The 14,046-nt window shown below is 39.5% G+C and overlaps 1 protein-coding gene across 2 annotated transcripts in view; it reads right to left on the bottom strand.

The window, feature by feature from the left end:
• The window catches only part of Rnf144b (ring finger protein 144B), an 83,502-nt gene that overhangs the window by 25,586 nt on the left and 43,870 nt on the right, over positions 1-14,046 (bottom strand). For both annotated transcript variants that reach the window (XM_071613719.1, XM_071613718.1), the window contains one exon: positions 4,853-4,913. In XM_071613719.1, coding sequence (XP_071469820.1) covers positions 4,853-4,913 — 61 coding nt within the window. The remainder of the gene's footprint in view (positions 1-4,852; positions 4,914-14,046) is intronic.

Below are 14,046 nucleotides of genomic sequence, written 5' to 3'. Positions count from 1 at the left end.
GAGATTCCTTGGAAAACTTGGAATGAAACCAATATTTGAACCAGCTATCCCACTCCTTGATCCATACCCCAAAGTCTTAAAATTAGCATATTATAGTGACATAGCCACACCAATGTTTATAGCAGCTGAACTCACAATAGCTAAATTGTGGAACCAATCTAGATGCCCATCAATAGATGAATGAATAAAGAAATTGTGGTATATATACACAATGTAATATTACTCACCATTAAAAGAGAATAAAATCATGACATTTGCAGGTAGATGGATGGAGTTGGAGAATATTAGGCTAATCAAAGTAAGCGAAACCCAAAAAACTAAAGGCCAAATGTTTTCTCTGATTAGTGGATGCTGATCTATGATGGAGTGGGGTGCAAGGGAAGAATGGAGGAACTTTGGATTGGGCAAAGGATAGGGTGGGGAGAGGTTATGAGGGTAGGAAAGATGGTGGAATGAGATGGACATCATTACCCTAGGTACATATATGATTGCACAAATGGTGCATCTCTACACTGTGTACAACCAGAGAATTAAAATGTTGTGCTCCAATTGTGTACGATGAATTGAAATGTATTTTGTTGTCATGTACAACTAAGTAGAACAAATAAAAATAAATAAATAAAATGCAATACCTCAAAAAAAGGGGAGGGGGGTTGAATTGGAGATTGACAGGAAATCTATTAGGTAAAAGTTAGGTATATAATTTAGATAAAGATTATCCCATCAAGTGAATTTCATATGTAGCTGTTCATTATATTAAACGTATTCTTACTTGGAATTCCTATTTTCCAATAGTAATTATTTGTAATGGGTGATAATGAATTATTACGTGTTTACAAAATGACTTCTAAAATCATCTAAGAGTACAATGTTTCTGGGTCTCAATTTCCTTTTATTATAAAATGAAGTGTTGAGTCAAATTTTCCATACTTTAATACTTTAAAATAGCACGCTTATATTAAAGTTATATTTGTATGGTTTTACAGTTTGGTAGTTCCTCAAAAACTAAACACAGAATTACCATATAATTCAACATTTTCATTCCTAGGTAATACCCAAAAGATTTGAAAATAGGAACTAGAGCAGATACTTATCCACCAATGTTTATAATAGTATGATTCACAATAGCCAAAGGTAGAAATAACTCCATTGTCTATCAATGAATAAATGGATAAACAAAATGTGGTATAAACATACAATAGAATATTAATTCAGCCATAGACCTATGGGACAGCTTCATCCATTAAACCTACAATTCATTCTTGTTTCGATTTCATGTGCAACAACATTCTGTTTCCTGGCTTCCCACTGAATCTTTATAGAGTAAAAATGTAACTATCATGCTGGCTGAACTTCAAACCATCTAGTTTAAGATATTTTTTTGTAAATTCAGCTTTAATGTATCAGCTATATGAGTTACGTAATCCACCCACCAGAGATCAGGAAACCAGATGAGGAAACTAAGGTGTAGAAGTAATTTTAAGTACCCTGCCCGTAAGCAGAGAAGCTGATGAGCAACTGTATTCAGGTCTTAGCCAGTATTTTTTAAATCAATCAAAACTTTACACTCTTCAGTGAGAACAAACCACAGAAAGTTTTAATTCCAGGTATTCTTAGAGTTTGTCTAATTACAAAAAAAGGCATCTGAGCTAATAAACAAGTCCCCTCATATGTAAACAATCAGGAATAAGGCCTGCTGTGGACTGCTGAGGCAGTGGGTGGTCGTGGGAGAGGAGAGCGACTGCTACAAACAGACCACACCAGGTCCCAGAGACAACTGAGAGGCTGCAAAGTCCCGTCTCACCACGAAGGAGCAGCCAGAAAATCCAGCCCAACTCTAGCCCTTCTGCATGTAGGAGCCCTCACATCATGGAGAGGTAGGACAGGTAAGGCTCGATGCCCAAGGAATTTTCAGGAAGAAGGCTTATTGACTGCAGGGTCCAGAGGAGTTATCGCCTAAAAGTTCGCTGGACCACAAGTCTGGAAATTCTTTGAACTTTATACCTAGTAGGAGGAGGGGTTTGAAGGTTTACATGACAAGGGCTTTTTGTTCCATTTTTTAGACTACACAGAAGAGATATTTTTTCTTTATTTTGCAAACCTGGCATTTATAAAAAAGAGGAAGCTATAAACCTGTTATGCTTTAGATGTGCTGTCCCCTAAAAGCTCACGTGTGAGCCGATGCAAGAAGGTTTGGAAGAGAAGTGATTGGACTATAGCCTTGATCTAATCAGTGAATCAATCCCTGATGGGGCTCAGTGGTAACTGTGGGCAGGTGGGTGTGGCTGGAGGAAGTGGTTCACTGGGGGCGTGACTGTGGGGTATATATTTTGTACCTGGAGGGTCTCTCTCTCTCTCTGCTTTCTGCTCATGATATGTGCTCCACCACATTCTTCCGCCATGATGTTTTGCCTCACCTCAAGCCCTGAAGAATGGAGCCAGCCTTCTATGGACTCAGACCTCTGAAACCATGAGCCCCTATAAACATTTCCTCCTTACAGTTGTTCTGGGTGGGTTCTTTATTCACAGCAGCGAAAAAGCTGACTAAAACAAAAACAAACCACAATGCCCTCTGTAGAAGTTTTTGCTGATATCCTGTATAAAAATCTTTCTGACAGGAAGAGAAGATCAATTGTGTGGGGGGTGGAGGCTGGAGAAGCTTATATGTTGCAAATACGACAGGGGGGTCTCTGATGGTAGGTGCTTCAGTGGCACCTACCACCCCCCACAGTCATCCACAGAACAAGCAAGTGGGAGAGTAGTAGGGCACACATTTGAGGACCTTATGATCCTCAACTGTCATACCCAAAAAGTAAGTATCTGGGGTAACAATGCTCAATCTGATCAGAACGTGTGGGGGTACAAACTACACCCAGTGGTAATTGCTCCGGTGAGCTCAGAATCCACATAGACCCATGGGACAGCTTAGTCCCTTAAACCTTCAATTTATTCTTGTTTGGATTTCATGTGCAACAAAGTTCTGTTTCCTGGCTTCCCACTGACTCTTTACAGTAACAATGTACCTGCCATGCTGGCTGAACTTCAAACAATCTAGTTTAATATATTTTTTTTGTAAATTCAGCTTTAATGTATCAGCTATATGAGTTAAGTGATCCACCCACAGAGATACATCTGTTATTAGCTTGCTAAAAATAAATAAATAAATAAATAACCCAGTGTTCTCAGTCCCTAAGACCAAGCCAGATCTTGGTCCAAGGCAGTGAATGCCATCTTCCCAGTATCCCCTGCAAGTCTTCCTTCAATAGCCCTCTTCACACTGTCTGGTTTTCTTTCTCCTCCTCCTGCAAGAATTATCTTCCATGTATAAATATACCGTAATGAATTCCACCTTTATACGTATCTGTAAAGCACCAATTAAAAATAAAAAAATAAAGGAGTTGAAGGAAGACCAGCAGAATAGAAGAAAGGGAACAGGAGGAGGGAGGAAGGGGAAAGTGGAGTGGAGTGAATTCCATGCATGGACGATTCTGTCCAAATGAACCCAACTATTGCATAGAACTATAATGCACTAGTAAAGCATAAAAAGAATTACCTGCAAGATAGTTATAAAAATTGAATGAGATAAAAGTAATTGTGTTGATCAAACCAATTGCAAATGACAGATACATGTACATTTTCCCCCACCCCCATCTCTAGATTTTATTAATACTGATTAAAAAGTTAGAATCAGAAAACTTCTATTCATACTAGATTACAGAAATTTTTTTATATACTCTGTGAAACCATACCAGTCCTGTGAGTGCTGAGAGAAACAATTTTTCTCCAAATTCTCAGATACTAAAAAATAGGCCCTTGGGCTGGGGATGTGGCTCAAGTGGTAGCGCGCTCGCCTGGCATGCGAGCGGCCCAGGTTTGATCCTCAGCACCACATACCAACAAAGATGTTGTGTCTGCCGATACCTAAAAATAAATATTAAAATTCTCTCTCTCTCTCTCTTAAAAAAAAAAAAAAATAGGCCCTTTAGTTCAAGACTATTTTAGGGTGTAGCAAAGGGAATGGGCTCCTAAAAAATACCTATCAGAGGCCAAAAGGAGCAAAAATAGAATTCGTACCAATAAAATGAGGCCATATAAGTAAAAAAAAACCCTGTATAAATTACCCCAGACCCAAATATATGAAAGAAAATTAGTCCAATATTGTAAATTGCGTTAGGAAGACACAACCAAACTCTCTCAGTTTCACTATGATTACAAAAGTAGTATCAAAAGAATAACCAATGACTGTTATAAGGAGCGATAAAAATGTTTGGGCTGGCGGGCGTGGTGGTACACACCTGTATTCCAGCAGCTCAGGAGGCTAAGGCAGGAGGATTGAAAATTCAAGATCAGCCTCAACAATTTAGTGAGGCCCTAAGCAACTTCTGAGACCCTGTCTCAAAATAAAATATACAAATGGGCTGGAAATGTAGCTCCATGGTTAAGCCCCGCCCCGACCCCCATTCAATCCTTGGTACCAAAAAAAAAAACAAGGTCTGGGCTGACTAGTGTTCTGAAGTGATCTCTGAGAGCAGGAAACTGGTGATACAATCCATCTTGAGAGTTGCTTCACTTGTATTACCACTGTTATGAAATGATTCAACTTTTGCAACACCTTTCTCACATAAGCCAAATTGAAAATACAAAACAACCAACATACAGAAAGTTCTATTTTCTGCTCATCTGCATTTGTTCTCCCCTGACTGTGGCTGAGAGTTGAGATTTTATGTTGCAATTACAGTTTTCTCCTTTTGGAGCTGTTGGCAGCTTTAATCTTCCACAGTGGAGGGCGTTAAAAAAAAACGACACAATGGAAAGCTACATTCCCCATCAGGATAAGGAGAAGAATGCATACCTCGTTCAAATTTTAACCTCTGATAAAGCTGAAACTGATCCACAGGTACCAAACAGGCAATCTGAAAACAGAGATATGGGAGAGGTGAGATTGAATCACTGCAGGCCCTGGAGTTAGCAGCCATTTATGATTTCTCTTCCTGGCTTTGCCTACGATTTTCTCCCTGTACCAGTGTTTGCAAACTTCTTTTTCTCGACACTGTTCACGCAGAAACACCTGCAGCAATTCTCAAATAATCCTCGTCTCCTAGCACAGCTAGGACACACTGTCAAGGCTTCAATTATGAAATGAACTAGCAGCATAACTAAGAGCAGACAACCAAAATTTATTTGGACTTCCCAAATTATTTGTCTATATATATGAATGATGCTGCTTTCTTTCTACATTCAGTTACAAAAATTCAAAAAGATTATAGTTTTAGACCAGTGGTGCTGAGGAAACGGGAGGGGGAGGGGAAGGGGAAGGTACTGGGGGAAGGAAATGGATCCAACCATGTTATGTACATGTATGAGTACATCACAGTGAATCCCCACCATTATGTAGAACCATAATGTACCTTTAAAAAAAAAAAAATACTGGTTCTAGCTTTGGACCCTTAAAAGCTAAGGTCAGGTTGACAGTGCCTCAGGAATTATAAAAACAGCATTTGTCACCTAGGAAACAGTATCTTCCAAACAACAACAAAAAATTATTCCTGACAAAAATCACTCATGGAGCCCTTAGTCACCACACACTGACATCCCAGACCCTGGAGACAAAGAAATGCCTAAGGTACTGCTTATGGCTAGACGTCTATTTCCATTTCAGATGTACAGTGAATCAAAGGTTTACCAGTGAACAATGATTCATACCTAACCAAGTGACATTTCAGATTAATTATTTTAAATTGTATTTCAAAGGCCTATGCAGGAAAAGCTAACCACTCTTAGAGTGGCATTCTAAAAATATTAATTCCATTGACGTCAAGATACAAGTATACTAACGTTTCTTAAAAGATTTATAGCTGAGAAAATAAAAGAATTTGCTATTAGCCTTCCAGACATCAGCAATACAGGACAGTCTTGACGATTCCTCTAAATTATACACAAATATATACATACACATACACATGCACATATACACACATACATGCCATGTATGCACACACATTTTTATAAGTGTTTTTGATATAAAATGTATCTGGATGGAAATTCTTTCAACTAACTAAAGGAAGTCAGCTTTGAGAAAACCAGAATAAGATAATGCAGCTAAAATTACATCTAAAAACATATAATACATTTAGAAATGTATTAGAAATCTAATCATTCCCCTCACAAAAATAATTTCAATTTGTTTATTTTGCAAATGAACAAACTAAGTTTTTAATTAAAACGTGTGAAGAACCACAACTCAGTTCTATCTCCACTATTCCAAGTGAAGTAGGGTAAAACAAATTTAATTAATTATGAACATTTTTTTTCTAATTTTTCTTTCTCCAACTGGGGACAAAGTATGGTATATTCCCATTTGGTACCTTAAACAAACACTCCTTAGTAATTCTTGTAAAAATGTTAGGGTGAATTTTATGTGATATCTATTTTGTCACAGTTCTTTTTAATTGGACTTTCATTATGTTGAAAACCACCTTTGTTCATTTGTTATAATACCACCCAAAAATCCTTCCTGAAAGATGAAAGTTCTCAAATAAAACTTGGAATTGGAGATAGAAGGTGCAGTAAGTGAAATGGCAGGAGACACTAAAGAATTGGAGTCCACTTTCTGACTTTGTCATTGATCTTTGTATAAAGAACCAATTGCTACTGACTTTAACTTTTGTACCACGTTGTTTTGAGGATGATATCATCTGGGTCCAAGAGACCTCTGTCACATTCCATGATCAACAAGCCTCAGCTATTTGAAGCCATTGATTCTATAGACAGTCCTATTCCCCACTCACCTCCATTTAAAGTAGTTTGTGAACTAGTAAAGAACTTCCTTAAGTCCTTCAAAGTCAACCCCTAAAAATTTTCATTTTTCAATGATGAGCAACTTAGATAACAGTTGGGTCAAATGCAGTTTATGAGACACAGGCAAATTGAAGATATTTTATATAGTTTGACTGTGAGGTGTCCCCCAAAGGCTCATGTGTGAGACAATACAAGAAGGTTTAGAGGAGAGAGCATTGGTCTATGACAGTCTTAACCCTATTAGTGAATTAATCAACTCATGGGACTGAGTGGTAGCTGAAGGCAGATAAGGTATGGCTGGAGGAAGTGGGCCATTGGGGGTGTGCCTTTGGGGTACATATTTTGTATCTGGCAAGTGGAGACCTTGCTCTGCTTCCTGATCATCACATGAGCCGCTTCCCTCTGCTCCACTGTTCCGCCATGATGTTCTGCTGACCTAGAGCCCCGAGGAATGGAGCCAGCTCTCTATGGGCTGAGACCTCTGAAACTGTAAGCCTTCAAATAAACTTTTCCTCCTCCACAATTGTTCTTGTTGGATTATTTAGTCACAGCAGTGAAAAAGCTAACTAAAAAAATGTTTCAGACACAAATGAAATGCCAATGAGAAAAACAATAGAAATTAATGCAGTAAAAAAATCACCAACAGTAGGAATGGATGTTTACAAACATAAATTTCATCAAAGTTCTTATTACTGCCAATGGGAAAGTCATACATCTTTAATTTTTTGGCCTCTTCCTCTACTTTGGATCTCCTTTATTATTTCCTAACTCAAAGGTTCATATGGAATAAAACCTTAATAAGGTAAATCAAATTTTCCATTACAATCTGTGATCATGAAAAGTTATTTCTACCATGGCTCACTATTTCATCCTTTGGGAATAATGGTAATGCCCAGAACACACCCTTCTCTCTGTTGTGTAAACTTGCATCTTCTCCATAGCTAGGTGATGGTCTGCTATGGGCAAAGCACTGCATGATGCCTGGCCATGCCAAAGAGACAGGGGTTGTGCTTAAGGAACTGAAATTGCCCACACACAGGATGGAGAAAGAATTTATACCGGGATCTTGTCATCAGTTGGATTTTTCAGATTAGGACTAATTTTCTAAAATACTTCTATCACACTTGTGGCTTTAGATAAGGAAAAGCTGGAGCTATTTAAAGATAGCAGATGATGCAAAGTATTGAATTCATAGTTCCACTGCCATTTGAAGCTATTGTTCAAAGTCTCCATTTCTACAATTATAAGGTTGAAATAACCCTATTAGAATGATATTGAAGACTCAATCGGGCTGCAGGTAAAGGGTTAGAATCAATTTTTTGAGGGTATTCACAAATACCCTCAAAAAATCAGACTAGATAAGACTAGAGAATAATAAATAAGATAATAATAAATAAGATTACAAAGAAGTGTCTTGTAGGAATGGAGATATAGCTCGATTGGTAGAGTGCTTGGCTTGCACGCAAAAAGGCCCTGAGTTCAATCCCCGGCACCACCAAAAAAAAAAAAAGTGTCTTATAGTATACCCTTATCCTGTCTCTACCAACAAAGAAAGACCAAATCATCCAAAATCACACTAGAACATCTTTTTTTTTTAACTTTTTATTTTGAAATAATTTTAGATTCATAAAAAGTTGCAAAATTTGTAGAGTACCTAAATGTCATTCCAACTTCCCCTAGAGAGCACACCTTATATAACCATACCTACGGAAATAATAAAATTTACATTGATATGTACAATTAAATCATCAGCAGGCCCAGTAACGTCTTTTTTCAGTCCAGGATCCAATCCTTGTACCTAGGTGCAGTATCTCCCTTGCCTTCTGTGACACCTCCTTAGTTTATGAAGATCTGACATGTCCGAAAAGCCCAGGTCAGTTATTTGTATGATATTCTTCCATTTGGACTTGTCTGATGCTTTCTCATGATTAAAGGAGTTGTGTATTTTTACAAGAATGCCAAGTATGATCTTGGAGCCATCAGGAGGCACATGAGGACATGGTTCAGGACTGTGATGTCAACATCCTAACTAGGTTGAGGCCAGGTTTCTCCACCCTTTGTAATTCATAAGTATCCTGTAGGGGGTGTTTTAACTTAAGATCTTTAAGATACAAGGACAGAGATGGAGATAGTTTATTACTTATAGGTCCTGGGTGGTGGGGGACACAAGCATGATGGGAAGATACACACAGAGGACAGGGAGAGAGAGGGACCCATGGGAAGACACCTTCACTGGGGCCAGGGCATTATCAAAACAGGTTTCACATGAAGAGTTTTGACTGGTGGATTTAAAGAAAGCAGGCAGAGCTGGGTGCAGTGGTGCACCACTATGGCTATTCAAATAGGCTGCATCTAGCTGTCCCACAGGGAGGTGGTTATCAGGAGGAAGCTGTATACAGGAGATTTCTGGAAGGACCACATTGAGGAACTGAGAGGAGATGTAGAGCTAGAATCCTATTGTGTCAGGGTGACTAAGCCTTCTTTCTGGTATGAGAAAGTCCAACTTGTATTCACAATGGATGCTAAGGCAACAAGAAATTATAATAATAATTTACTGCGGGGGGGATACTTGATTCAAATTCTGTTTCTCATCACAAGTTCACCCGCTAATTTTAGTTTCTAGTGGCAATTTATTCTTCCCCCAAAATGTTAATGTAATATTTGCTTAATGATGATTTTTCAGTTTCCACCATTCATTCAATATTTGGTGATTAGAATTCTGCTGTTGGGTTAGATAGGAGCAAAAAAGTCTGGTATGCTATGGCACCAGTTAAAAATAAATTTAACTTATTGGAATGGAATCACCATTTGACCCAGATATCCCACTCCTTGGTTTATACCCAAAGGACTTAAAAACATCATCCTACAGGGACACAGCCACATCAATGTTTATAGCAGCGCAATTCACAATAGCTAAACTATGGAACTAACCTAGATGCCCTTCAGTAGATGAATGGATAGGAAAACTTTGGTATACATATACAATGGAACATTACTCAGCATTAAAAGAGAATAAAATCATGACATTTGCAGGTAAATGGATGAAGTTGGAGAATATAATGCTAAGTGAAGCAAGCCAATCCCCCCAAACCAAAGACCGAATGTTTTCTTTGATATGAGGATGCAGACTCATAGTGGCAATGGTGGGGGACATGGGAGGAATAGAGTAACTTTAGATAGGGCAAAGGGGAGAGAGGGGAAGGGAGGGGGCAAAGGGGTAGGAATGATGGTGGAATGAGTTAGACATCATTACCCTAGGTCATATATGAAGACATGAATGCTGTGAAAATACCTTGTGTACAATCAGTGACTTGAACAATTGTGCTCTATATGTGTAATATGAAATGAATTGCATTCTGCCATCATGTGGAACAAATTAGAATAAATAAATAATTTAATAATAAATAAAATTTAACTTATCAATTTTAAAAGATTCCACTGTAGGAAAAGCTGTCTCTTCTCCGTTTATTTGCTTGTTCATTTTTAAGTCACTATATGCTTTACTGATACTTATTTTATTCAGTGGATTCTAATCCATTACTAACCAGACCTGTATTTTAGCAGAAGTAACAAAGAGAAGTATCTTCTGAGCTATCAAGAGACCACTTCCCTCAGATCAACTACTAAAAGGTCTTAATTTGATTTAAAATTATTTTTGCTACTCTTTTGAAATTTGTGCTGATATAACTGTTAAACAAATTTCTCTCCCTTATCCAAGTGTAGAAAACATTTCACCTTCTCATCATGATCCTAGAAATTCTTCCAAAAAGAAAAAAAAAAAACTTTAATTCAAAGATAAAATAACTTCAGATTCATTTTAATTAAACAAGGGCAATACTATCAGGACAGTAACAACAAAAAGCTTCTAACTGCCTGTATTCTTTGTTGGTGGGGGTTTTTTGTTCTGTTTTGTTTAAATTTTCCTGGTAAAAATTGACCTGGGGACATTTTATTAAACACCCAGTCTCTACTTGGCTGAGTTTCTGCTTCTTCATTCCACTCAGAGCAGACCATAATCTGTGGAGACAGTGTAGGTCTGCACAGGTGTGTGTGTGTGTGTGTGTGTGTGCTGTAACCACTAGATATACGCTGACTGGTATCTCTAACAGCTGCAACTGGGAAGAAATGAGAAGCAAGACACACCCTTCCTTATTAGTGTTATTAACTACAACCATAACCTCTGAATGAACACCACCTACTGCAACACACACACACACACACACACACACACACACACACACATATGAAAAGAAGAGGGAGGGAAAGGGGGACAGACAGTGGAGCCTGCTCTCCTCAGGTGCAGTGGAGCTGAAAGCAGTGCATGACCCCAGAAGAAATGTATGTTGCTTTTTAGGGGTGGACACCAATTCTCAGTTAAGGGGATGAAATGATTAAAACAGAAGTTAGGGATAGGCTAGGGAAACACTGCTCACCAGAGTATGTAAAGTCAAGACAGAAGGTAAAAGAAGCCAAGATGTTCCTTAGGTTTGGCCCTTTAAATTATTCTTCTGCTACAGTTGCTTTTAAAAGGTGGAAAACAAAACAAAAAAACACCAAGTTGAACGTAGACCATGATAAAGGTGCATCTGGGGACTTGCCTTAGACGCCAGCGTCTAACACACTAGGGCAGAAACTAGGAATATGTCCTATCTCAACCCAGGAAATAAAAACTGTTCCTCCTAACATAGAAGAAAAACGGCACATTCACCAGAATAAAACTCACCTAATACTAGAAATGAGACCATGATTGGAAAGAGGGTGCCAAGCCCACTGCGGAGGGAAAGACAGGAGAGAACTGGAGTCCAGGGCCAGGGATCGGCATAGCCCCCTGCTGCTTCATATGGTCAGCAGAAGCCCCGAGTATCACGTCACCCAGCATCACTGGTCCCCACCACCTCCTGCTCTCCCCCTCCACTCACCTACGGGACACACTGTAGCTCCACGGGACACACTCAGCCTGTCCTGCTGAGTGTTCCTATAGAGTATCTGCCTTTAGTTTTCGAAGAATCTTAGAAACCTTATTCTCCACTTACATGCAGTTTTAAATACATCTCAAAATGGAGTCTTACATATGTTCTTGAAAATATTTAGCTGGGATTCTCAACAAATGTCCCTGAACTCTGGTTTGGCAGATTCCTTTGTCTCCTGCCACCCCCAAAGTTGAACTTTTCTTTGGCCGACATGTCTCACGACATGCCATAAAGGTTATTCTAGACAAACTCGATTCCTTCCTACATTCAGATCCTCAAACCACAGTAACAGGAATATTCTCGCTCACCTGGCTCCTCCCCGGCCCCTGCTCCAGCTTCCCACCATGATAACAGGAGGAAGGAGAACCAAAGGTGGCTAGCCAGGGCAGGCCATGCTGGGGGTCTTGCGGGGACACTTGGATCCTGTAACCCTCGCAGCCTTTTCAGTCACCCTAAATAAATGTGCATTCTAAGAAAAAACTACTTATTTTGCAAATGTAGCTTCCAGTTCCTTAGCTCTCCACTCCTCCCCCTCCTCGGGCCTCCAGAGTGCCACCTTCTAAATCCCTTTCTATAGAAATCCTAAGCCTGTTCTTGGCAAGGGCAGCTGTCTCCACCCTTCCTCGGGTGCAGGCGGTTGGCGGGAGCAGTAAAAGGCAGGCTGGTTGCTCAGGGCCCCAGGACTTGGAGGGGGATTGGTGAGCGAGAAGCTCTTCCTGCCCTCCAGGCCAGCTGGCAGTTGGAAGGAGTTCAATTTCTCAGGCCACAGAACGGTAGGCACCATTCAGACAGGTTAAGTACTCGCCACTCTGACTTCACACCACCCAGGCTCTCCAGCAAGACAGGGTGTGCTACTTGCATGACACAGTAAGGAAACTGCTCAAATCGGATGCTGCCTTTTTTTAACAGGGCTGCTAACTTCAAGCAAGAGCTCTGCTTGAAGTACTGCTATCAGAACAGACAATCTGTGTCCTGCCTTCAAAATTCCATGTTGGACAAGGTTCTTGGATGAAGTACATTGGAAAAGCCCTGCAGAGCAACAGCTGAAAATACCCGATGATGCAATGAAGGAAAGTTTTACTTTTCTCTGGCTCCCACAGGGTTCACCTCTGGCCACAAGTCGTCCTGAGTCACTATCTCTCAGCAGCTTGCAGGACATGGAGAGGGAAGGCATGGCGAGGAAGCTGCCATTTTCTACTGTTTCCTGCATGATCAGGGTTTGAACTGGACATTAAATGCTTCACTAGTAGGCTTACTCCTGAGAGAGAAATACGAAGACGCAGAGCCAATTTGGAAGGCAGGCACAGGGATTAAAGCCAAGGAGGGTAACTAGACCTGGGCAGGAAAGCGTGCAGAGCAAAGAGCTTCAATTCCTAGTGTCCTTTCAAGGTGGAGAGATGTCACACTTAAGCACCTTTTATAAGACAATGAATAATGAGGAATCATATACCATAATATAAATGGCAGACAAGACAAAGGGAACCTGCTTTACGCAGAAATATTTTTAACCAGCAAAGTCTATGTGTTGCCTGTATAAAATAAACATGTTTTGTTTTGTTTTTAAGTGGAGGGAAGTAGTAGTCATGGAGACTAAACTCAGTCATCCATCATATGAATGAGCCCCATTGTGATGTACTCAAAAATGCATAGGTTAGAGGTATGCTTTATCATAATGACTCATGAGTCTTGAAGTCAAGCAAATTAGAAAGAAGGTAGCACCATCCAGCTCACCTGTGTAGGGTATTTTTTTTTTTTTTAAAGAGAAGAGAGAGAATTTTTTAATATTTATTTTTCAGTTTTCGGTGGACACAACATCTTTATTTTATTTTTATGTGGTGCTGAGGCTCAAACCCAGTGCCCCACGCATGCCAGGCTAGCGCGCTAACCGCTTGAGCCACATCCCCAGCCCTGTGTGGGGTACTTTTATATGTGTGGTATTTACTTTCAAAGGAGTCCATGTAAGCTAATAAAGCTACTCAGATCTCCACTATTATCCTCTGTTCAATTCTCAATTCACAGTGAAAACACTCCCCATCACCACCACACCAATTTATCACTCTGGGCAAAAAAAAAAAGTAGCAAATTGGTAAAGAACATTCGACAATTGTACAGGGATGCTCATTTCTGACCAGGCTCTTAGCAGGACCAGTGAGAATAGAAATGGCTTGCTGATGCCCTGGAGTGTCTTATTACTCATCTAATGAGAAAAACACTTTGAAGAATTTAAAATTAGTTTAGTTTGGAATATGATTTTGTTCTTTTGTTTTTCAAATAATTT

The sequence above is a fragment of the Marmota flaviventris genome, chromosome 6, assembly GCF_047511675.1.
Source record: "Marmota flaviventris isolate mMarFla1 chromosome 6, mMarFla1.hap1, whole genome shotgun sequence".
NCBI classification, from domain to species: Eukaryota; Metazoa; Chordata; class Mammalia; order Rodentia; family Sciuridae; genus Marmota; species Marmota flaviventris.
This window is presented reverse-complemented; position numbering and strand designations above follow the sequence as displayed.